Consider the following 26,323-nt stretch of genomic DNA (forward strand, 5'->3'; position numbering starts at 1 on the left):
AAGCCTTCCAACACACCATTCATATATGAAGTGGCACGCGCATGTCCCAAGGAAGATGTTACCAGCACACACAAGATGCAAAACAGCATTCAGAAAGCATAGGTGTTTGAGGATTAAGGCTGCTCATGCAACTAACTGCATTTTGGACTCCTGCTAATGGTGGGTTTTGGTGGTGGCCTTAAATACTTGATTGGATAAGGATCTTCCCTGCAGAACTGCCGCCAACCAAGCAGTGGTACGAGCTGCAGTGTAGACCTTTCAGTCTGCTGAAAACCGAGCGTACCTATTAGTGCTCCAGCAGGCTCAGTATGACACTGCTTCCTATGAGCAACCCAGTTTTGCAATAAGGACAGCCCTCACCAGAGGTTTTCAGGGGAAAAAAAATTGTGTCTGGAGTAATTTTAACTTTTAAGGATTGACTAGGAGGGAGGCACATGCAATAGGGTCAGTCTCTCAGCCATACCTTCACTTTAATCACTGTAATCAAAGTTATCTTATCTGTCAGATTTAAAACGATAGGTGTCATGTAGGTACAAGCAATGCATGATAAATATCCTAAGTGTTTATTACTGCTGTGAAGCATCGCCTGTATCACAGTGCACTAAAGCCCGTTTCCAGGGAGGAAAAACCAGCATGCAGCTGACAGCTGTTCCCTCACTGAGCAAATGGTTCTTCACAGGCATCACAACCCTCAGCTAGCTATTTCAAAAAGGAGACGGGGTGCCTTCATCAGAGTTGATTATTGCCAGAAAGAATAAGCTGCAGCCTTATTTCCCTGTTAGCCTGATTTATAAGGGGTTTTCTATTGCTGTTTGTTTCCTTTTTTTCCACTGGCCTGGTAAAGTTTGCCGAGCTCAGTGAGGTGGGTAGAAGGGACTCAGTATTTTGCATTTGATCTCCCATAGCTTTTTCCATATGCTACTACAGCAAATGTTGAATTTACATGCAATCAGAATTGCTTTTGCAGCTTTTTTCTGACCTGTGTGTGGCCTTTCCTCTATTCGGAGAGATACCATGCTACTCCACTGGACTAAAGCATGGGGACATGAATGAATGTCCTCCACTCAATGCAGCTGAGCGCAGACTCTGGTATTACAAGCAATCGCTCAGCCCACGGGAATGAATTTAGCCCTAACACAGCCTAGGTCTCGGGCAGTCTCGGTGCCCCATCAAAAAGTAACTCAGATCAGTCTAGAGATACTGAAAAAGAAAAGATTTAAATTGAAGGTTATTTTAATTTTCAGAATACTGACGACTGTTGTGTCTTCTTCTGTCTTCCCCCCCACCCCCCCCAAATGTTTTGCTGGATTTTATTCAACTATCAGCGAAGGATATATTTCATATAAAAATATAACCAGAAGACGGCAACCCAAACCTGAGAAAAGAGCCACTTCAGCGAACACAGGGGACGAAAGGTTGTCGTTCATCCACCCACAGACACCCCAGCACAGCGAGAACAGAAACATCCTAGCCGCAAGTCTAGCGTTAGTTAAGAGGGTCCAAGCAAACTCTGGGGGCAGGAGCTGGGCTTCTCTCAGCGCTGCCAGGTTTCCAAGCGTACATATATATATGCACATCCCTGCAGCTACACTGCATGAGAGGGGGAAAGCGAGAGCACACAATCAGCCAGCCAACGCTCACTAGCACCGGGCTTTACCTGAAGCGCACGGTAGGTCGCACAGTGCCTTCCGTCCCGTGTCAGGAGTCATTCAAAATCAGGAAAAAAAACCCCATAGACAGGTAAGTTGGCCCCGGAGTTACCGAGGAGGATTTAACCACATCCTCTGGAAGCACCGTGCTGAGAGGCTTGGTGAATCCAGGCCAGGGGGGCAGCGGCCCCCCTAGAGCTGTTCAGCCGTCCCACCCGCGGGCTGGCGGGCTGCCGGCTGGGGCGGGCTCTGGGTGCTCCTGGCGTCGGGCAGGAGGGGCTGCGGGAAGTGGCGAGTGGAGAAGGCCACCCTGCACCCTTCGGCGGTGGCCCCTGCCGGGAGGGTTCGGGGCTGCCAGCTCTTTGTCTGGGACGGGGCCGGGGGCGACACCGCCCCCCCCCTCCCCCCCCCCGCTCCCGCGCACACACCGCCCCAACATCTTTTCCCCCCCACACACTCTCCCTCGCCCACCCCCACTGTCCCTCCGGCACCGCCCGTCCCCGGGGCCGGGCCCAACACGCCGCCGCCACCGCCCCCGCTCCGCCGGCGGCGCAGGAACCCGCGGGCGGCCGCGCAGGAGGCGCGCTCGGCCGCCGCCGCCTCCCCGCCCCGCCGCCGCCGCCGCCGCCATGGCGGTGCGGAGCCGCGGCGTTTGGCGGCGGCTGCTGCTGCTGCTCCTCCTGGCCGGCTCCGCCGCCAGCCCGGCGGAGGAGGGCGGCGGGCGGCGGGAGGCGGGCGGCGGGGAGCACGGCGAGGAGGCGGCGCGGCCTCATCACGACTCCTCGTACGGCACCTTCGCCAGCGAGTTCTACGACCTGCGCTACCTCTCCGAGGAGGGTGCGGCGGCCGGGGGCAGGCGGCGGGGCGAGGCGGGGCGCGGCGGCCGGCGGGACGAGCCCGTCGCGGGGGAGGGAGGGCCGGGCCGGGCCGGGAGGTTGGTGGTGGCCCGGAGGGCGGGCGAGCGGCGGCGGCGGCGTTCAGCACGAAGGCCAGCGCCCGCCGCCATCTTCCGCCCGCCGTCGACCGGGCGGCCTCCAGCCCTGCTGCTCGGGGGCCACGGCCGGGACCGCGGGAGCCCCGGGTGCCCTGCCCGACGGCTGGGCGCTCCTCAGGACTGGCGCCTCGCCCCCCGCCGGGCTGCTGCGCGGCAGCTTCTCCAGGCCCGGGCATCTCCCCCAGGCGAGGGCCGGGGCAGCCCACGCAGGGCGGCCGAGCCGGGGCTGCGGCGGGAGCCGTGGAGGTGGCCGAGGGCCAGGCTCGGTCCCCATCCCTCTGAGCGGGGCCGGCCGTCGGCGGCTCGTCTTCCAAGGTGCAAATCCTCTGGTGAAAAGCTTTGCGGGCTGCTGACTTAGAAGGAGTTCTGGGTTTTGTGGTTTTCAGAATGCCCTGTGATGCCTTGTGCGGTAAGAAATGCAGTATTTGTGCCTGGGTTTTGTGGCTTTGGGGTTTTTTAATAAGTTGCAAATGGCAAGACGATAAAGCTCCCAGTTTTGCGGCTGGGCTGCCCTGAAAACCGGTGGTTTGATAGATATTTAAAAAAAAAAGAAGTGAGAAGATAGGATGTCCCGTGACCAGTCTCTCGTTGCTGCTCCACGACGGGCTGCGGTGAAATTTTGCCAACGTTATATGTTTATGCTCAGTAGTTTTACCCAGGCCCCTGATATGTTTGGTGGAGGCTGTTGTTGGTGGTTTACTTTCTCTCTCCATTGGCGTTGACAGAAATCTATGAAAGGGAATCTGGGCTCCCAGATGCCTAAGGTTGTGTAGGTTAAACCTTTTTTTTGCAGATGCTGTCACTAACTGCAGTGTTTGTTTCATAGTCAATGAAACACTTCCAGAGAGCTTTCTGGTTTCACAGCTAGCACTTTAGTTTTCAGTTGGCTAGACAGAAGAACATCCTACCAAAATATCTTATGTTCATGCAGTGTACAGCAGGCAGGGGATTGCTCAGGGTCATAATTGACATTGTCCATCTCTTTGGGGTCTTCACTTCACACGTGATTGCAGGTCATCACTGCAGGCAATTCCTCTTTTTGATACTCTCTTACCTATGACGTCCAACGCATGTCTTATTTTCATTCTTAATGGAGGATGTATTGTAAGGGCCTTTCAGCATGCATTCCTGCAGCTCTGAATCTGGTTCCCAGCATTTATGTTTAGTACTGTCATCTGTAGATAGGGATTCAGATCTTATTTGCTTACTGATTTCCTGAGGAGACAAAGAAAGCACAAAGAGATACCGGAATGGGGATCCCTAATTGTTAGCTGGCTGCTCTACTTTGTGTTCCTTAAGTTAACTTTTGTCTTAAAAGTAAAAACATGCTCCAGCATCCTTCTTCCTCCTTGATGAATGTAGGAAACCAAAGAAAATTTTTGTTTTCAGTTATGGGTGTTACTTTGGTACCTGGATCCAGGACCATCTGAGCAAGGGATTGTGTACGTGACAAAGCAGTCCCCCATCTGAACAGCTCAGCTATCAGCAGATGAAGTAGATGCTATTGGAACCTTTCTCTTCAGTATTAATTGCTTTTTATTCCTCGTATTTTACTTAGTAAGGATATATTCTGATTATACAGGTTACCCTTTCCCCACCGCTCCTCCTGTGGATCCATTTGCAAAAATCAGAGTGGATGACTGTGGTAAAACCAAGGGATGCTTCAGGTCAGTCTGAGATGAGTGCAGATACATTTATGTTTGCAAATGCTGACTGATTGCATTGGAGACTTTGATAAATGTCCCATATTCATTTTAATAAAAGATTATTACATGCTTTCTAGTTATGGACAATACTGTTTGAAGAAACTAGGCTATTTAAGGACCTATGCTGTAGTTACAGACCTAGAGTTCTTTCACGTTTCTTGTATTTTCATGAAGCACTTAGAAAACCAGGGCTAGGAAGGTCAACAGAGTAATACTGTGTGCTGAACTGTTTAAATGCTATACATTTTTACACCAAAGGAGTAGTAATTGCAAACGATTCGTAGTGTTGTGTAGTATAATATAATATGCTTTACTGCCATTATACCAAAATGGATTCTTTTAGATTTTTCTTGCAGAAGTTTCATTAGGCTCCACAGCAGGAAGCTGCAAGGAGAAGTTACCTGTGTTTCCAACCCCACGCAGGTACGGCAAACCCGGGTGCAACGCCGACACCTGTGACTACTTTCTCAGTTACCGCCGAATCGGAGCTGATGTCGAATTTGAGCTGAGCGCTGATACCGATGGCTGGGTGGCGGTGGGGTTCTCCTCAGACAAGAAGATGGTAAGACATGTGCAGTTCTTCACCTTGACAGTGTGCACGCCTCTGCGGGCTGGGATGTAAGCGATGTATGTGTGATCTTTCACAAACACAGCACATAGGGAAAAAATGGGCTTGCCCTGTTTGGTACCCAGCCTGGGAGCAGAAGTCTGGCCTGCTGCCTCCCAGGAAACCGCCTCATCCTTCCTAACATGTCCTTTCTCTTCTTCACTGAGAATTACAAGAGTATTTCTGTTCAACTCTGAATAACTAAATGATATTAGCTTTTTGCCTTTTTATTAGAAAAGGCCTCAGGTGTAAGCCAATTCAAGTGGAAGTGTCCTGTCAACACTTTATGTCAGTGTTACTTGAGCAAAAGGCACATGAGGAGCTAAGTAGAAAGTAATTTTATTCTTCATTAAATGGGCTGACTTTTGATGATATAAATATAGCTTTCACCATGAAACTTTGGAAACCCTTTAGTTTCTTTCATATCTGTGTGTTGTTCCAGGGAAGTCACAACATGTGACAAAGCAACTCCTGCTAATTTATACATACTATAGCAAGCAGTCTTCTTAAAATGGCTTCTTCTGACTCTTCTGGATTTTATTTGGTCTGTTTTCATGATTAATTCCTGTATTTTCTTTTTCATTCAAAAGCTTCACTTGTCGCTGTGTTTCCATGAGTAAAACAGGAGCAAGTACTGTGCAAACTTTAAAAGAGCTGAGCAATAGACAGCTTACAAAGAGATGTTTTGTCTGTGATCCTTTGTAAAATGTTTAGGATTAAAAAGCAGTGCACAGTCTAGGTGTTTGTACACAAAATCACTCCTGTGTCTATAAAACAATATGGGGCCTATGTCCTAAATCAGAAGTCATAGGACTGTTTCTTGGACTACTTCTTGTACAGCTTTAAGCCATAGTCTGAGAAAATACAAAATCATTTCAACATGACTCTGTACATAAACACAGTAAAGGTCTTTTGTGTCATAAAGAACAGTTCACATCCCAAGAAATAGCTCATGTTTTTTGATGTCATGAGGAATAGTGTAACAGCTACGTTTTGGGAAGATTTTAGATGCTTAGAAGTGAAAGTACTCAGCAGGGTTTTCGAAGAAGCTCATTGCATTTAAGTATTTGGTCCCAAGCTGTCAGAGATCTTGTTACCAGTTTGTAACCCTGATATACTTGCAGTAGACCTCACCTCCTCAGCCCCTTAGAAAGCCAGTGTTAGCTTTCATCCCAGGCACACCAGGCAGCATGTTAGGTCTCAGCTTCTGGTAAGAAGAGTAAAGTAAGTGTAAAGTAACAGGTCTTGCTTCCAGCTTTGCTGCCTACATGATCTAATGCCCATCAGTCAGATGAACTAAACCAGCTAGCATCTGTCTTTGGTTTCCATGCTGACTTAATCCTTTTTCATAACTTCCAGGATGTTTTGGTGTCCTGGGATATGGGGGCTAATAACAGTAAAATGATTCTGGGTAAAAACAGCTTGACTCTGAGCACTGGGCTGTGCCTTGGAGGCCCTAATCGAAATGCCGTGGCCTGGATAGCTACAGAAGTTCAGGGAAAAAAAAATACTTTCTGTCCTCAATTGCTTTTTTTCTTCTTTTTTTTTTTTTTTTAAGTCCTGTGTCCTATTTCTTTGTCTCAGATAACACTGAGCTTTTCTACTGTCAGGCTTTTGTGCCTAGGCAGGATTTTGTAATGTCATTCTCTTAACTGAAATTCAAAATGCTTTTCTCTTTCCTTTTTCATTTTTTGTGTGGAAACAGCTTTACTTTTGCCTCTCTGTACTAAGGAACAGGGGATTTGTGCTCAGATGTATAAAAATTAAACTTGGAAAATAATTTACTGATACAAGGATAGGCTTAAGACACAAGCTGGAAAGGTTGCCTGCACCAGCACCAAGGTGGAGAAGCTGCTCAAGCATGTTGTTTTACCTAGTTGTCCCCTTTTCCCCTCATTTTTGGCACATCTTTTACAAATCCACGTAGCGATATTCCCAGAGAGGTGAAATGCACCTTATTCTCTCCTTTCCTTATAACAACGCACTCAGAGATGATCACATTAGCGAGCATTGAGTCCATCATCAGCATGATATACCAGAAAGATAAATATTGGAGCTGTATCTAATATGGCACCAGTACCTGTGGCAGTGGTGTTCAGTAACATGCCATTCGTACAGCTTGCACAGGGGTTCTAGATAGTGGTTCAGAAGGCTTCTGTGAGATAGTACTCCTAAAATTCATGCTAATCCCTGAGTGATACAGCGCACTGCCACTTTGGCAGTGACCTTGCCTAACTCTTCTAGCAGCTGGTTTACTATTTCTATGAGTGACCCTTACAAACAATTGTCTCACACTTCCTTCTGACTGTTGTTTCTCTCGTTGATTGTAATGCTTGGTGGCTTTTTATACTACGTGATGAAGCACATATTGATTAGTCTTGTTTTGATTTTTTTTTAACCTTGTGGTGGTCTGTATTCTGTTGCTGCATGCTGTACATGTTCTTTTCCTCTTAAGAGGTAGAGGAAGTGATGTTCCCTAAGTGAACATGACATGAAATTAGTAAAAAAAGACTGCAAATTATGCCACTATTTGCCCAGATTTAGTAGATTTATCACCTCTATTTTATCAAATTTTGATTTCTGTCCATGATTTGATGCAGTGGATTTTCTGTATGTCAAGGATTCAAGACCACCAGTTTTTATGAAGCAGCATCCAGAACTTCACAAATTATAAAAGAAAGCAGCGTTCTGGTTAGTTGTGTGGTATTGGGGTGATATAATGTCTTACAAACAAGTTCTACATGTTAGGTAACGTGACTCTTAGAAAGATCCAAAAGAGGATTCATAGATAGGAAGGATAAGTAAACATTAGTATCCACTTAGTGCTTTTCAATCTGATTGAAGACACATTGTTAGGCAAACAGATATTTGTGAATATGCAGCTTAGAAAGAATGAGCAGCCCAGCCCTTGGATAGTTTTTAATAACTGAAATTCGATGCGTAAATGAGGAAATGCTTTGTGACACTTCTCCTTCTACCAATACGCTTTTACTGTGTAGGGAGGAGATGATGTCATGGCCTGTGTGCATGATGATAATGGAAGAGTCCGGATACAGCACTTCTATAACGTCGGTCAGTGGGCGAAGGAGATCCAGAGAAACCCTGCCAGGGATGAAGAAGGGGTGTTTGAAAACAACCGCGTAACCTGTCGATTCAAGCGTCCGGTGTACGTCCCCAGAGAGGAAACTATCGTAGATCTGCACTTGAGTTGGTACTACCTGTTTGCTTGGGGTCCAGCAATTCAGGGTAAGTTGATTTCCATGCTTCTGCCAAAACTGATAAAGTCCTCTAATTATAGTATTCTTACTAGACACACTTTTTAAAAACGAACTAAAATCCTGGGAGCATGGGGCTTAAAACAGGTAAAAGGAAGACAAAGTAAGTAATACCTGTCATATTTTCTTCTCTATGTAGTTATTATCTCTGCTCCCCAAAGATGAATTAGGCAAGGATGTTCTGAGTTCCTTTGAAGGATGTTTATTATTTGCTTGAGTTCCATTTGTTTTCTTCAGAAGTTTAATTTCAGAAAGCGGGGAAATGACCCTGCTCACTGACAGTGTAATATTGCATGCTCCCTTAGGTTTGAAAATTACTCAGCTTTCTACCTGTTTGGTAGAGTTGTAGAAAAAAAATGCATCTGATATTATTTCTTTCTACCTTTACCTACTAAAGGTTCTATAACCCGTCATGATATAGACTCGCCACCGGTATCAGAGCGTGTTGTCAGTATTTACAAGTATGAAGATATTTTCATGCCATCAGCTGCCTATCAGACCTTCTCTTCTCCATTCTGCTTGCTCCTCATTGTTGCACTGACCTTCTATTTATTGATGGGGACCCCGTGACCGATGGAAAGTAGCAAGAATTTGTCAGTGGAAGTTTCTCAGGACCGACGGCTATACAGATGGAAGATGCCTCTTTCTGTTGGGAGTTTATATCACACTACCATCATCATCTAGCTGCTTTTGAACATAGTTAGCTTCTCAGAAGAATGAAGTAGCCGTCTCCTTTGAGTGGCAGACTGGTGAAAAATCATTTAAAAATAATCAGTGAACACATAGGAGACTATTTTCATTGTTGTGACTACTTGCTTAAAGAAAAGGAGACTTTTGTAAAATCAGTGTGTGTGTGTGTGTGTGTGTGCGCATATGTGTGTGTATGTGTGTTTGGGAGGGGTGTCTGTACGTGTGTTTAGGCAAATTCAGTGATGGACATCTTACCAGATAGCAAAAACTGCCTTCCAAATTGCTCACAGAAAGCAAATTTGGAAAAGCATTCTAATGCTGTTTGGTACTTCTGGAGCAGACAGCACAGCTCCAAGTGCAGTTTATGAAGATTGGGATACTGACACAGCAGTATAAAACCTGCCCTTCAGTAATGGACATTTCCTTCCCCCCCCCTTTTTTTTAAATATTTATCAAGTTTTACTTCCTCTACTACTTTACAGAACTAAACTTGCATAATCAAGCATTAACATGTTTTTTTTTTTTTCCAATTGAAAAAAGGTCTTTATAGTAATAGTGTTTTAACAGCTTTCTTGAAAGAAATGGCTACTTTTATGGGTAAGATACAAAGTTATTTAAACAAGGGGAAGGGAGAATACAGCAATGCAAATTATCCGTGCATAGGAAAACCAGATGTAAAACAGAGACTATGGAAGTTCCCAACAACCCATGGGATGTCCTCACAAGAGATTAAATAAATTTTACTCTTTTTTGTGCAAACAAAACAAACAACCCATAATATTTCTAATACGTAAATATGTTTTTAAAGAGTTGTGTAGTAGTCCAAAGTAATCTGTTTTCTCTGTGTTGTATGCCTGTATATCCTGTTCATGTTAAAGATGAATATGGGCAGTTGGTGTTAACTTAGAAAGAAATGGCAATATAATTGAGATTATTTGTAAGGAAAGATAGGGATTAATAAGAAGAGCAGTATCTTTAGTGTCATCAAACCATTGCTAAAATGTAGTTGGTGTGGAAAAACATGAGATAATGAGGAATTAAATTCAATTTTTTTATCATTAGTAAATATCACAAAGATAAGTAATAAATATTACTGAAATGGAAAGTGTCAAAAGGCATTTATGAGCCACAGAATATTATGAAAACCTTTGATTTCTCATGGAGAATTTCTGTTCTTCACATAATAGGAAGTGTATGACATGTATACGTGTAGTACTAGAATGTGCTTAGATAAGGTTGATCATTCACTTCCCAATTTGCATTAAAATTCTATTTTAATAGAATTAAAATTTGCACTGTGCCAAAGTTCTATCTAATGTGGTATGCTTGAGGACTCTGTAACATAGGACCTAGTAAAGAATGTGATGGACCTAACTTCTATTTTCATTGCTGCACAAAGTAAAAATATTAACTAGCTTTGCTGGGTTTGCATCATTATTCACAGACTGAAGTTTGTAAACTAATTTTTTAGGCTCAGCATTCTTCAGCTCTATGTTTAAAGAGGGATTTATCTCCATCACAAACACTTTATCCCTATTTCAAAAGAAAGATTGCTTAGTAATATATGTTGTCATTGATTTCTTTAAGGATATGTTCACTTAAAAATGCTGGACTAGCATTCAGAAGAGAGAATAAGATATTGTAGTTAAGTGAACTTTAAAAGTGCATATAGTACTTCTATTTAATACAAATTACTTCTCTTAACCTATTCATCATCTGATTGAATACATAGTGGAGACTGGCTAATAAGTAAGGTCTGCTTTGATCCATGATGGCTGTAAAATTTAGCCTTAAGATTGTCTTAAGCTGAGACCCAAAGCCTTGGATAAGGAGTTGTACAGTCAGCAACCAGGTGAAGGGAAGAAATGATGAAGACAAATTCTTTCTCCTTTGTAGGCACTTTTTTCACAGTGAGGGTGACAGAGCCCTGGCACAGGCTGCCCGGGGTGAGTGTTGAGTCTCCTTCTCTGGAGATATTCAAGACCCATCTAGATGCCTACCTGTGTGACCTGTCCTAGGGAACCTGCTTTGGCAGGGGCTTGGACTCGATGATCTCCAGAGGTCCCTTTTGGCCCCTACAATTCTGTGATTCTGTGATTCTTTGGGAGAGCCAGCTCCTTCTCAGAGATCACAGCTATCTAAAGTAGCCCTAGGGTTGCTTTAGTTTATGGCCTTGTATTTACTGTTTTGGTTTCAGGTATTTACCTGATTATCCAGTAAAGGGCTAATCTAATAACTGAAAGGTACTGAAATAGGATATAAATCCATTTTGGCTCTGACATTTCTTTTTTTTAATGCAGTGCTGGATTTAGGGTAGCCTGGCTGGACCCAGGCACAGAGGTATGATAAAGATGACAGTGATACCAAGGTAAACGTGCAACACCTGTAGAGCTGCTATGGAGTCAGAGGTGTTTAAAGCTCAGGCTGTAAAGCTACCGTGGGTTCAGAGTGGAGCTGCTGAAGGATATGCCCCCTGCTGAGTACCAACTGCTTCAGCTGTACCCGCATTCTCGATCACGGTAAAGAAATACATTTCCTTCCCTGTTTTAGGTTACTTGTAAGTCCTCTGTCTGGTGCTTTTGTCCTGTTTTTCACTTGTGGAACTATTAGTGGAAATGTGCACTTCTGTAACAAACTTTCACCGGGCCTTCAGAGTACTTAATTAGGACTAATTGAGTATTTCTAATCAAAGGGGAGGAAATAGAAGTCCACAACAAGCAGCAAAGCAATCTATTCTTTGGAATTTCAACTGATGCTTGAGTTTTGTGGGGTTATTCTCCCCTGGTAAACTGTGCCAAAATTTTGCATGCTATTTCCCAGTTTCTTCTATTTTCAAGTAGAAGAAAGTTTAAGGAGAGCTGAAAGCTGAAAATAACTGTGGCAGGAGCTGGGGTGATTTTCTTTTAATGAAAGAAATTTGCTGTCTTCTGGAATTTTGCCTGAGAATTGCTCTTCAGAGTGGAAAAGGAGGAATAGGAGTTTCACACTGACAAAGAAGGTGTGAGTGCTTAGAAATTAGTAGTTAGGATAAAAATATGAGAACAGAAAATGAAGGCTTAAGAGAAATGAAAGGGCTTTAATTCAGTGGTACTTAACTTTGGTTGATAGTTGGTAAGTCTTAACGTTTGAGTGGGCATAGTAACTTGTCATGGAAAGTATTTTGTTTTTCATGGGTTTTTTTTCATTTAATATTGAAAAGCAGGATTGATCCCTGTGATACAAAGTTATTACAATGTAACTTTCTTCAAAGTAATTTGTAAAGTATTAATTTCAAATAGGTTTAGAAGAGGAGTCTTAGGAGCAACAGCTGAGGGAGCTGGGATTGTTTAGTCAAGAAAAAAGGAGGCTGAGGGGAGACCTCATTGCTCTCTATAGCTATCTAAAAGGTGGTTGTAGTGAGGTGGGAGTCGGTCTCTCCTCTCTGGTAGCTAGTGACAGGACTAGGGGTAACGGCCTGAAGTTGTGTCAGGGGAAGTTTAGGTTGGATATTAGGAAAAATTCTTCACTGAAAGGGTTGTCAGATACTGGAACAGGCTGCCCAGGGAGGTGGTTGAGTCACCATCCCTGGAGGTGTTTAAAAGAAGAGTAGATGTCGTGCTCGGTTACATGGTCTAGTGTTGGACCTAGTAGGGCTGGATACATGGTTGGACTCAATGATCTTGAAGGTCTTTTCCAACTGAAACCATTCTATGATGTCTCTAATTAACAAGTACCAACACAAACTAGAGGAAAAGGTCTCATTTGGAAAAGGAGGCAGACATCTCCTCCAAATCATTTTTAGTTTCCTTATGGTGACTACTAGCAAGCAACTGTTAAAGAACACATTTCCAAAGAGCTTGCATTTTGAGAATTACTTGCTGTGGGGTGACCTAAAACAGAGGTACAGGGTTTAGAAAGGGAACGTTTAGAGTAGGGTGTCCTTTGGAAATCAAACTTTGATTATTAATTAGAAAGATAGTACTGGCAAAGACCATAAGGCGTTAATTAATGTCCTTGAGTATGTTCCTTCCATGCAGAACAAAATTCAGTTGTTCTCATTGCTTGTTACATTAACCACATTATCTCTCTTTACTTGTTCTGTCCATCTCATCTAGAATACTTAAAGTTTGTAAGCCAGTTGGAAGATAAATCAGCTGCCATGTTTGTGACAATGCCTATCGCAGAGGCACTTTGTTTTTTGATCATAGTGTCTGACTGGTACCCTACTACAAATAAGAAATTAGGCCTGAAATTACATTAATAATCTGTGGGATAGGAAAGAGAGAAAAATAAGCAGAGAGGACAGACTTTCAGAAAGAAGCTTTTTTGTCCCCTGGAATGAAATAATTATGTATATTTTAATGTATAGGTGAGATATTCAATGCTAATGTATTAATGCCTTGTTCCCCCCCCCCCCCAAAAAAAAAAACCCAAACCAAAAAAAAGAAAGCCTAGCTGATTTGATAATGTCATTGGATACTGGATGATGCTTTCTTCACTATTCTATTGTTATAAGGGAAATACTCTGGGTTTGAAAGAGAGTGTATTGACAAGAAAAGTTTGAAATCCCTCTGTGGCTTTCTTGTCCTTGATTGGTTTGGCAATACTTGGATAGGAAGAAAATGAACACTTGTGGTCACCCTAATCTGAGGACCCACCTCCCAGATTGGGTTAAAAGGTTTCAAAATTATGTTTGGCACTGACACTTCTAGTCTTTGATACAGGGATTAAGAGAATGACTGGAGCATGGTGTACATCATAAAGCCACCAGACAGTGGTTTTGAAACTCACTTGAGGCACCATGGTCCTTGGTCTGAACTGAGAAGAGCCCTGAAACTGCCTCCATGTACTCAGTGGCTACCATGAAATGTAAATAATGAACAGCATGGACCACTCCTCTTCCAAACCCCTTAAAACTTTTGCCAAACTGTGGATGGTGTTCCTACTGTGAGCATTAATGTCTAGTCTTCCTCCAGTGAGTCAGTAGCTCCTTGTCACTAGCCTCTGTCCTGTTCCCACAGATGCCTTACGCTTTTTAGCAAGATGATCCTGAGAAGTCAGCCTAGCAGGGAAGAGGAGTTAGTGGGTAAGGAGGACTGACACGCAGCTGTCTTAGTGGTTATCCAGGTCACAGTTAGAAATCTGTGTCCCTGATGATACTCCATTTACCTGTAAGTAAATGACTGCTGTAAGTTTAAGAGAAGCAGCAGATCTCCCTATTCTCTGTCTCTCTTCTCCTTATTTTCCCATTCATCAAGAGCATCTGACATTTATAAAGCTTATTATAAATTATAAAAACTTATTATAAAACTTAGTTCAAGTTATTCTTCTTTTAGAGAATAGTCTGTCTGGTCTTTGTGATGTTCTCTGGGTGCGATGGGAGTTTGCACCACGCTGTACTCTAGAGGCAGTAGTCAAGGTTATATACAAAGTTCACAACTTTTATCAGCATTTATGTTGCATTTTCTGACTCCTTGGTTTGACACACTGAGGTGTAGCAAGTGTACTTGCCCCCTCCTCCCACCCCTTTTTTAAACATCTCCAAATAGCTTCCCCAAAGTAAAGTATTTGGCAAAAGCCTTAGGAGAAGGACACATGTATTTTGCACATTTACAGGTCTGGTCTCACCTACGTTCAGAGACACCTGTTGTGGGAGTGCTAGTATTTTATACAGAGTATAACTTTGTAGGGAGCCTTAGATTTATGACAGAGGTGGAAAGACATTTAAATATTACAGAGGGGTTTGGTGCCCTGTGTACCTGTGTATGCACGTAACTTCCTTGAATTGGCATCCTCTGGTTCAGCCCTGACTCCACAGCACGTCACCAACAGCGAAGCAACCTGCTCGAGTGCCATACTGTGAAGCACAGGTGACCTCTGATAGTTTGGTGTAGAAGAGTGGAGGGGCTGAATGATGAGGAAGATGCTAATGGTTTTGGCATACTTCCTGTTTTTGTGTGAGTTTACATGTGGGAGAGCACATCTGGCACTTACAATCACATGCAGCTGTTACTTGATGTAAATGGAACAGAGTCCGACTTGAAGGAGGATTTAGGTTTTAGGCAGGTCCTAAGTGTGTAAGGGCCCTGACTAGGTACTTGCTCACTGGCTGCTTTACAGACTAGTGCTGCAGCAGTTGAAGTATCAGAAGATGGAGGCTCTGCATCTGTTCTCAGCAGATTTCACTGTACATTGTCTATTTCCCTAATTAAAATTTCATTATCACTATTTATGTAGTGGTGTGTGAGGGCTTAATGCAGTGCTCCCATAGCCTGCCCAGCACAGATAGGAATCTGAGTGTCTGGAAAGAATTAAAGAAAATCTCTATTTCCCAAGTACAAAAATTAATCAAAACCCAAAATAACTTCTATTCGTTGACCATATGTCAACTTTTTACCAATTTTTTTTCATATCTAGTTATTTCTGTGCAATTTATATATGGAGGTGTATGATTTTTGCAGATGTAGAGTAAGATTTAGGTTAACCTTCCTTTTCTAAATCCGTTTTATTAGTATGAAGTAATCACTTGAATTTTTTTTTACAGTGAGTTTGGTGAAACTATGTACAGTTTAACTTGGTTATTTAACTTATCTAATTTGAGTTTAGATAGGCAAAAGCTGTAATTTTGAAATGTCAATGAGGACGTGTGCAGCTTGTGGAGCTGATGGGTGTGAAAAAGCAGATTGAAAAGACGTTAATTTGAAAATCTGTGATTTGAATTGGCAATGGCATGAACTTGTCGTAAGGAAAGGGGCATGTTTGGCTGGGGTTGTTTTTTTTGGGGGGGGGTGTGGTTGATTGCTGAGTAATTTGAATTGCACTCATGGACTATCTCTATCTCAAGTTGGAAGGGATCCATGAAGGAACATCAAGTCCAACTCCCTGCTTTTTGCAGGACTACCTAAAACTAAACAATATGACTGATACTGTCATCCAAATGCTCCTAGAACTCTGCCAGGCTTGGTGCCATGACCACTGCCCCGGGGAGCCTGCTCCAGTGACCGACCACCCTCTCAGCAAAGAACCCTTTCCTAATGCCCAACCTGTGACGCAGCTTCACAGTCTTCCTATTTCTGCATTTCTTACTTACATAGCAGTGTTCTTTCAAACCACACATGAGGTTGGAATATGTGCAGGACTTCACAGACCACACTTTAGAACAGCTGCCACTCCATAAAGACTAGTTTTAGGCGATCAGAGGCTACTGAGGAATGTCTTTACAAGGTGAACTTCTATATGGCACTCTTAAGAAACTGTCTGTAAAGGTAGGGTGCTCGTTACAGAATTACCGGGTAGCAGTACTTTTCCAAGCTGTTCCTAAATGATATTTACTCAAATTCATGTTTACATGTTTAAAGAAGCAATTGGATTTTTCAGAAGTACCATGAAAATCTTTTATGGTTCCGATGCCTATTCAGAGCAGCAAACATTTTACAGTAACTACTGACCACAATGTGTTGCCTAATTTAGTTTCACATCCCTCTCTTGACATCATTTGGTTCAATTTCATAAGATGGTATTAGTAGAAGGCTAAATACAGGAACAATTGGGTTGTGTGCCAAGGAATAAAAGTATTCTTGCTAATTTTTCACAACAGTAATCTGCAAAGTTAAGATTAATTCAAAATCTTCTCCCTGGAGTTAATTTTAATGCAGTGTAATTTTACAGAAGGTATTTGTGTGTGTGTGTGTCTAAGTTTGAGAATTGAACAAGAGAGTTAAAAACAAAAGGGTAGATTCTGCTTTGGAGCTACAACAAGACAAACCTCAGAATCTGACACGGTCCCTGACTTCTATATGATTGTTTTGGGGGGTGGAGTGATCCAGAAGAATATATAGAAACCTGAGATATTGCCTGCTAGGATATTATGTTTGCAGGTTTTATATACGAACCTTTTGTCACCTTCTTCAGTGCAAGAATTAGTCTCACATTAGTGTTTTTACTTCTTTCATTTCCAAACAAAATGAAACAAGGAGAAATTCACTAAATCAAGAAAATACTGTTTTATAGCGTGTTAGGATAATAGGAAAGGAAGCATGGATGCTATATGTAAATATAGGAGGAAAAAAAATCTTAATAAGTACAAAAGCTTCTGAAATGCTGGACTGCTCACATAGAAAGCATTTATCTCTTTTTCAGTTTTTCACAGCTGGTGATAAGAAACCAGTTGATAAGAAAAACTGAAATAGAAAAACTACCACAATTGATTTTGTCTAAAGCTGGGAGTGTCATTCAAGTCTTGACACAGATAGTCAAAGATGAAGTTCCAAACCTATTAACTAATTAGAAAAAAAAAGTGGGACCTTGATATTTGTGTGTGATGTCCCCAGCCTTTATTTAGGCAGATATATCTTGCGGGCTTATTTGAAGCATCATGAGTACTGTTTAGGTTAAACCAGATGCCTTGGCATTTCTGATTGATATATCCTGAGGTCTGGTTTGCTTTATGCTCTTTGCAAGTAAGCAGGCTGTCGTGACCATGCTGACTCTTGCCACTTTCTTTTGTATTTCATGAAGTGTAATGGTTGAACCCGAAATGTCATCTCTACCTTTTGACTTTGTTCAGCGTTCTTGAGACAAATACATAGATAAAAAATAGAAATAAGCAACCTGTAGCTAGTGCTAAGTGCTGTTCTGCATTCTTTATGCTAGGCTTTGTTCTGTATGCCGGTACCCAGCATCTATGTGAAGTCGGTAAGCATTTGGGTGGGTAGGAGCACAGAACTGGGTTTTTTTTTTTAGTCCAGAAGTAATCATCAAACTTTTCTGTGTTTATGCAGTAGTCTTTTCAGAAAAGTAACACTGAATGAAAACATAATGAAACTCTGGTGACCTACGGGACTCCTTTACAATCAGTGCATGCCCTAAAATACTGCTTTGTAACAGCTGTTTTATACTAAATGTTGGTGTTCAAGTGAGCCTTGTTAGCTATTTGACAGTGACAGACAACAATATTTATTAATCTGTTATAATAAATGCCTTTTAAGAAAATATGTGGTATGGCATTTGTAAAAGGGGGAGGGAAGGTCTCTGTGAGGCTAAAGAAGTCTCTGCTGCTGCCCTGTGTCAACAGTTCCTCTCTGTGCCGTGGCCATTCATTACCCTGAGCTCATTTAGTCAATGAGTCTGGTCACACTAGCAAATTAACAGATATAGGGGGCTGTGTTTTTCTCACCACCAGACTCACAGTGAAGCTGTAAATAAATGTAATCATCTGCATTTTAACAAAGTACTAATCCAGTCGTCACTTACTATAGGTAAGTAGAATGTAGAGGCTCCTGTGGTGGCCTCTACGTTGTGGTTTTGTAATCCCTTTGATGCAACTATAAGCAAGCTGCCAGTATTACATACTTGAGTGTTCTTTACCTGTTGTCATCACTGCCCCATTGCTTGGCCAGGCAGAGCAGCTCCTGAAGCAGTTGGCACAGGCTTTTGCAGAATCATAAAATCATAGAATGGTCTGGGTTGGAAGGGACCCCAAGGATCACAGAGTTCCAACCCCCCTGCCACAGGCAGGGTCACCAACCTCCAGGCCTGGATCTACACAAAGCTGCCCAGGGCCCCATCCAACCTGGCCTTGAACACTTCCAGAGACTGGGCACCCACCACCTCTCTGGGCAGCCTGTTCCAGCACCTCACCACTCCCTCTGTAAAAAACTTCCCCCTAATGTCTAATCTAAACCTTCCTTCCTTTAGCTTCAATCCATTCTCGCTTGTCCTGCCATCATCTACCCTTTTAAAAAGTTGATTCCCTTCCTGTTAGTATGCTGCACAGATGCAGTTCTATGAGAGGTTGAGAACAGAGCAGAATTCCTGTAATACTCAGCAAGCAAAAGCGGCTGCAGGAGCCTCTCAAACAGGGATGCCACAATTCCTGAGATCACTTAGGCATGAGCAGACACCTTACTTCCTTGCTGGTGGACTGAGTTAGCTCAAGGCACCAAGAAATGCAGTGCTTTTACACTGGGTGCTCTGTTTCTTGTATTTGCAGTATTGCTACCCTCCAGTTGCAGGCTGCAAGAAAGAATGGGCCTCCTGAGCATCAGCTACTTGTGCACTACCCAAGCCATCACGATCAAGAAGCGTTAAATATAGGCAATACAGGGTCTTTAGTTATATTCTGTTTATCTTGTGCTATGTAACATGTGATGGATGGTAAGGCATTTTATCACAAACCTGATGAGGCCAAAATGTTCTTGAGTTACTCTGACCTCTGTGTATCCAGCTCTTGCTCTGTGCACCCAGCTACCGCGTGGGCTGACTGCGGGACAGCGCTCTGGATTCTGCCCGTCCCAAGGTCTGGCTGGTGCTGTGTTTTGCAGACCAGTCCCACTGAGTGAACTCCTTGGTGCTGTTGCTGCTGACTGCCCTGCCTTGTTGCCCTGCCTTTCATTCCCCTCGTTAACTAAAGACGATTCTTGGTCTTCTGCATCAGTCATTCAAACACAGCGCTGCAGACAACACCCTATACTTTAACTGGGGTATTGCACGAGGTTGTTTCTGCGATGAAGTCTGTTACTGCTGTAATCACTGGGTACAACCAGAGATGGTGTTCCCTGGTTTTCGTTTTCTTTTTACCACTAGTTTGTAAACCATGTTTAATTTGGAGTAATCTCATTTCAGCAGTTACTCTGCATATAATACAAGGGTTTTTTTTTCTTTACTCCAAAACACATGTGCTGATGACCTAGAGATACAATGAACCTCAGTGTTGGTTTTTTCCCTCTGATCTCACTACTATTGAAACTGTAGTAGTTTACATTGTGTATTTTTCATTCATCTGAAGAGGATATTGCTTTTTCATTAAAGGAAGGTGAACTAACGAAGTGAGATTAAGCAAAACAGAATGTTCACAAGTGTTCGGTAACACAGGTTAAAACAATCATAGTCTCTCAAGCAGGGCTAGAGTTACTTTCTAAACAGGCAGGCCAGTGCTGACACCTTGTGGCTTTGTTACTGAGTTATTTCATAATTTCATGTTGTTATTTCAGGTATAAATCATGATTAACTTCTTGTTGCCAGCGTTGTCTGTCTCCTCGGCTTCTTGGCCACCTCAGTCCTCAGTATTTTGGTATCACATGTAAAGCATCTTGTATCTTTGGGCTGTGCTGGCTGCACATCAAGTGAGTAAGAACTAGGGGTGACTGCGGTATCTTGAAGGGGACTCGAGAATCATAGAAGATCAAGAATCTTCAGTTTGGTGCACAAACTCATGGGTGCTAGTGCAAGGGCAGACAGAAGTTGCAAACTTCTCGTTTCTTTCTCGTTATTACCTCATTTTTTATCTCCCTCTCCATGGGAGAGCACTGAGGACCATCAGTACTTAACCACACGTGGACGTTTAGGGACGTAACGTGTTTTGTACATCGACACAAAAGCATTCCTTTGCTGCCCTCTTCACCCTTGAAAAATTACTAATAGAAGGAACTGTCAGCAAATTTCTGGTAGTGTGGGACCCTGAGGTGCACTACTTCTCTTTGGCCATAAAAATGCCTAAACCACAGCATATCAGTGCAATTGATGCCTAAATTGGCATCTAATCTAAAATCACATAACACTTCAATGAAATTTTAAATGAAACCATCTGTTAAGGCTGCAATCACTGTTTGAAATCTGTTGTGGAATTAAGTGTTCAGGGCTTGAGGTCATGCATCCTCCCTCAGCTGTCACCACAGAGACTTTTCTGAGGTTTTATGGTGTTTATGCTCATGTCCATGTTCTTGAGTGTTCACATTGTGATAATACATGAGTTAGAAGTCTCATTGTGGATTGTAGGGTTTAAAAAAAATTATTTCTTGTATGTTTAGTTGTTTATAATGAATAGTGAAACATAGAATTGGAAAGGAAAGGTTTTCTACAGTAGGGACTAAATCCTCAGCTTATGTAAATCAATATTTATAGCTTCATTCCAGTCAAAGAGGTGACATCAATTTCTATTCCTGAAGAACATGACTGTCTGAATCTGTTAAGAAAAATCAAAGGAATAAGGATGTGCCTATGAAGATTTGATTTGATGGCATCTCAGTTTAATAGAAGGATTTGTACTCTCAACTCCCCCATGTAAATCTTAATTGACACTTGCTAATTGACACTTGCTAATTGAACTTTAATGCAATAAATGTATTATAATGAGCCATCAGTGTGTCCTTTTGGCATGCTTCCTCTGGCCTGGGGGAACTGAAGAGAAAGGGTTCAGGTAGTGATGCGTGCTTGTTACCTATTTCAACACACTGCCAGGAGGCAGATCTATCTGATCAAGGAGCAGTGAGTGACAGTATCGTTTTAAGGTTCAATAAAAGCTTCTCATACAGACAACTGCTTGCAATGCCTCATCGCCTTCAGGATCAAACAAGGTATCTGTAGGTCTTTAAATACCTCCACTGCATGAAATTAAAGCACTTTGTCAAACCTACATGTGACCTGTTCAGCAACGGAAAACGAAGAGCTGTAGGAGCCAAGAGGGACCTCTATAAGCACGAACGTGTGTGTAACTGGGAGGAAAGGCTTCGTGACATGGAAAAGTTGGGACCGCAATGGAAACACTGTAGGAAACCAGCTGGTCCCAGCCATACCTACGGCTCTAGGTTATAGGATGTGAATGGAAAGCCCTATACCTTTCCTCCTTAGGATGAAGTTAGGGATAGGTCTCAGCAATAGTCTCATCTTTACGTTGGTCTGCATTTAAAAGCTGGGTTATGAAGAGTCATAGTTCCTATTTTACAAGTTAAAAGCTATTGTGTTCAGAGTAATTTCAGCTTTTAGACCATCTGCATCATGCAAGAAATGCTCCACAAACGTCCTGGTGGACACAGATCTACCATGAAGTTGTGTGATGTTAAACCGGCACGTGAATCACGGTTTGGGTTGGAAGGGACCTTCTTAAAAATAAAAACTGAGACATCAAATTCCCACACCCCACTTCTCACATGCTGGGAGGTGTGCAACCTCCGTAATACGGTGTAGAGGACAGGCTGCATCTCTTGTTCAGGAGGAAGGTGTCCCGGGTGTCCTATGGTAGTATTACCGACAGCGTTAGTACCTCAGGAAAGGGGGTGTTAAACCGCCTAAGGGGTAACAGCGCAGGGGTGACTGAGCTAGTTCAAACGTCACAGACTCCAATCCTCACAGAACTTGTTCAGATCAAGCCTGCTCATTACAAGGGCACTTATCTATACCCCCAGCGAAATGTCAGCTGTCGCCTTCACGCGTGGACGTGGATCGCCAGCCGTGGTGTATGCCAGGTGCAGGAAATTAGCTCCTCTCCGGGTCATTTGCAAAACCCATTTGATGCAACACGAGGACGCCACACATGCCAGGCGTAAAATAAACACCCCCAGAACTGCCACTTTTCCCGCGGGCCCATTTCCCAGTAAAAGCGCAGGTGCTTCCTTGTTAAGTAATGGGACGCCAGAACACGTTCCGACAGGTCAAAATCCGCCAGCTTGCCTAAACCGGTCCTGCTCCCTGCCTTGCGATGAGGCTGCAAATTCCCCGATGTTTCCAGCCTCCGGAGAGCCGCGCCGCGGCCGGGACGGGCGCGTTCCTGCGGAAGGCCCCGCTGTTGGCACGGGCGAAGAGGTGAGGGGGGCTGATGCCCTCTTTCAGGCTCCAGCCCCCGGCAGCCTTCTTCAGCCAAAGCGGCGACGGCCGTGGAAAGCCTCCGGCCACACCCGCGCTCCCGAAGCGGGACTGACGGGATAAAGGACCTCCAGAACCTCCACTCCCCCGCTTCTCCGTGCCGGTGGGCCGTGCCGCGGAGGGAGCCCGGCGGACTGCCCTCCCGGAAGGAACTACACTTCCCAGCATCCTTGCCCGGCGGGCTGGGCGCACGCCTGTGGCGGGCGCCGTACGGCGGCACTACAGCCCCCGACAGCCCCGGCTGCCTCTCCGCGCCCTCGCCTTTGGCGGCAGCGGCGCGTCTCCCCCTGGCAGCGGCGGCAGAAGCCGCGGCCGTGCCCGGCGCTGCGCGGGAAGGGGGGTGGGCGCGCCATGGCTGACGTGGGAGAGCCCTCGGCGGCTCCGGCCGCGGCCCCTCCGGGCTCGCCGGCGCAGAGGCGGCGGCCGGGCGGCTCCTCCAGCGCGGGTGCCGCCGGGGCCGAGGGCGCGGCGGCGGCCATGCCTCGGCTGCCGCTCGGCGGCCCGGGCGGGGTGGCGGGGATGTCGCTGCCGCGGCTGGAGAAGCCGATAAAGCAGGCCTTCTACAACACTGGGGCGCTGCTGTTCGCGGGGCTGTGCTGCGGCGCCGCCGTCCTGGTATACTTCATCCTGGAGGCCTTCCTGCGGCCGCTGCTCTGGGCTGTGCTCTGCGGCACCTTCCTGCACCCCTTCAAGAGCTCCCTAACGGCGCTGGGCCGCCGCTGGCTCGGCCGCCTGCACCGCTCCCGCACGCCCGTCCTGCTGGCCGCCCTCCTCCTCCCCATCTGCTTCGCTAACTACGGGGTGGAGGCGCTGGGCGAGCAGGTGCTGCGGTGGCGGCGGCTCCTGCTGCTTCTGGGCGCCGGGGGGCCGCTGCTCTACGGGCTCTACTGCCTGGGCAGCTCCCTGGGCGTGCAGGTGTTGCTGGCCCAAGCCGCCCACCTCATCTGCCAGGGGCTGGATTACTTCAGCAGCCAGTGGGTGAGTGCCCGCCGCGGGCGGTGAGGGGCTCTCGGAGGTGGCCGAATTCCCCGGGGGGGAGGGAAGGGGGCGGGCAGGCGGGCGTCAGTTTCCCCCTCCGCGCCTGAGAGGTGCGCGGCCCGGCGGGGTGGGGTGGGGTGGGGTGGGTTGGGTTGCGGGGCCCCGCGGCGCTCCTGATGCCTGGCGGCGGCCCTTGGGCTGCCCCCGGGGGGGGTGGGCGGTTGCGGCGCCGGCCGCCATCTCACTTGTTGCGCGGAGGCAAGCCTGAGGGAGGTTTGCGGGTGCGGGCGTTTCAAAGCCCTTCGGGCGCCTGCCTCAGGTCGCCCGAGCTTTTATTTATTTTTTTAATTTAACGTATTTAATTTTACGCGAAGGGGCGGAGGAGCTCTCCTCACTCGCAGCGCGTTGGGCGCGACTTTCCGTGGCGGGGCGCAGGGCAGCGCCCGGGGGCGCGGCGGCGCCAGGGATGCCCGCGGCGAACCTGGCGCGGCATCGCGGTTGGTGCCGGGCAAGACCTGGCCTCCCCTGTGAAAGCCCTACGTGAAATAGCTTTGGGAGAGCCGCCGGAGGTGCCGCGGGTTAAGAAAGTGGGTGCAGCAGCAGGAGAGAGGTCGTTCTCTGCCGGTATTTCGTGCCCGTAGCCGAGTCACGCCCAGGTCTTGAGATGCTGTTAGTGAAGTCAGAGGTAATCGAGGCGAGATCTTGGGCAAACGGCGTCTGGTTCTGAGCTGGAAGATATGTTTCAAGTGTTGTGAAATAGTAGGAAAGATGCCCAAGCAACGTGGGGGACAAGGGCGTTTTAAGGCTTCTTACTCAGTCTGTTGGTTATTTTCTTCTTGTTAAAGTATCGAGCTGTGCCAATCCGGCTTGAACACTTAAATAAACGGCTTTAGTTTTCAGTTACAAGTGCTGCTTATGGTAATAAAAGATTCTGGGAGACTACTCTTCCCGATTGTCTTCAGTAGGTAGGCTGGTTAAAACCTCCGGCAGAACTAATTTTCACTTCGTTAATTGAAAATGCAAAAAATACTCCATCTCTGAAGTAAATGTGAAGGCACAGAAGATCAGCGAGTTATACTTGTATTAAATTTTGACGTGCAGTCTGCATGTTCAGGTTGCTTGCTGTCAAAGACTTTGTTTTTTAAGCTGCTCTTGGTGGTGGTTGTTTTTTTTAAACAAACACATCTTCCCTTTGGAAAATGACATACACGGTTGGTTTAATGGGGATATACGTGGGGATAAAACCAAAAAGCTACCTAAAACTGCTCTTATGTGGGCAAGAGAGAGAAACTGTCAAGAAAAAAAACAAACCACAAGCTTATCCAGACTTCTGACTTTGAATTGCACGTGTTCTTTGAGTGTTAGTTTTGTTGCTTTGATGGAACTGGTGAATGCTCAAGTCTTAAATGCAACTTTGGAGGTCTGTACCAGAAACAAAAAGTAATAGATCCCCTGAATATACTGACAAAGGATGTTTTGAGCTAGTTCTAGGGTGACTAGGGTGGATTGGAGCATGTGTTTTTGTCTCTTGAAGGTAAACACTGGAAGAAGAGGTATGCTTTGCTTTCTATTCTGAAGTGTTGTCGTATGCTGGAAAATGTCAGGAGAGATCTGCTTCTGGTCTGCTGAAGTACAGTTAAGACTGGGTAGATAGATAGAGGCACACTGTTTATAAAAAGGCAAGATAGAACTGTCTTTGCCTTGAGCAGAACAGTGGAAGAATGTAAGTGTGGCTTGATACCAATGGGAAATTTTGATTAATTGCCACACAATTTACTTGATAAGCCAATGCAAATGAAGGTCTTAAGCTTGCCTATTTTATTTTTAAGAAATCAGCTGTATATTATTACACTAACCAGTTTGTCTGAGCCCAGTCCTTTATTTGGGCTTGGTTAATTAAGCTGTACTTAACGCTGGGTAAGTTGCAGTGATTGAACCTCCTAACTATGGTTGTAATGCACTACCAGATGCCTGTGCATGCTCAGTGCAGTGCTGTTGGGCAGAGCCTGATCCTTTTGTTTTGCGTCACTGTTGTAGATACAAGACTTGTGCTTATTGAAGCGCTGTAAGACTTTAACTGGGCAAAAGCTGGTAAGCGCCCAGAAATCTACTGACTTGAGTTTCTTGGAAAACTTTTGGGTTTGTGTCAAAATGACTGTGGAGTTCCTTAAGCAAACCGGTTGTGGTAGCTTCCTAGGCAAGCTGCCTATACTTCTTTCTGGGGTCCTAGATGAGAAAGAAACTGACCTTCCCTCAACTCAGCCCAGCATCATATATACGCTTCACAGTGCAGTTTCCTCTTGCAGCTTTTTGTTTGTTTGTTTTAATTTGCTGTCACCTGATTTGTGTTACCTCAGAGGTGTAGCAGGATAACTTCTTTTAATCTGTGCTGCTGAGGAGCCTTGAGCTGGATCAGTTAATAGTATCTGCTTTAACTGCAGTTAAGCTTTTTAAAGCTGTTTAGTGGCCATGTTATATTACAGGATTCTGTTTGCATGTGTACGGTCTGCTTCTTAGCTGCACAGGAATTTTGGATATTAGGAGTCAGTTTGCTCCGTTGCACTGTTCTCTGGGATCTGAATCCTCCATGATTCTATGGTTCCTTCTGTGTTGTGTATTGCATGAAGATTACATGGATTTTTGTTTGTAGATACTCTGTGATAAGCAAAAGTAATGGTAATTTCATTTCTTGCACTTTTAGCAGCCCACTAACAGAATCTAAATTTCTGTGTTTTGAAATACTTTGTTTCAGAATAACTTTATTAACATAAGTAGATTTCCCCTTAGACAGCAAGGAATAGTTTCTT

At 44.8% G+C, this 26,323-nt stretch overlaps 2 protein-coding genes across 2 annotated transcripts in view; both read left to right on the forward strand.

Moving 5' to 3' along the window:
- Positions 1–2,278: 2,278 nt before the first annotated feature.
- On the forward strand, positions 2,279–8,801 carry FRRS1L (ferric chelate reductase 1 like; the record flags this gene model as incomplete). Its single annotated transcript, XM_084279776.1, has 5 exons — positions 2,279–2,486; positions 4,226–4,310; positions 4,773–4,911; positions 7,956–8,202; positions 8,629–8,801. 5 exons carry the CDS (start codon positions 2,279–2,281, stop codon positions 8,799–8,801), a joined length of 852 nt encoding a protein of 283 aa, XP_084135902.1.
- A 14,088-nt stretch (positions 8,802–22,889) lies between these two features.
- The window catches only part of TMEM245 (transmembrane protein 245), a gene marked incomplete at its 5' end in the record, with an annotated part of 79,123 nt that continues 75,689 nt past the window's right edge, over positions 22,890–26,323 (forward strand). Inside the window, one exon of the mRNA XM_084280184.1 lies at positions 22,890–23,516. Coding sequence (XP_084136310.1) covers positions 22,890–23,516 — 627 coding nt within the window. The remainder of the gene's footprint in view (positions 23,517–26,323) is intronic.

The sequence above is a fragment of the Gallinula chloropus genome (genome assembly GCF_964237585.1).
Source record: "Gallinula chloropus genome assembly, chromosome: 2".
Lineage (NCBI taxonomy): Eukaryota > Metazoa > Chordata > Aves > Gruiformes > Rallidae > Gallinula > Gallinula chloropus.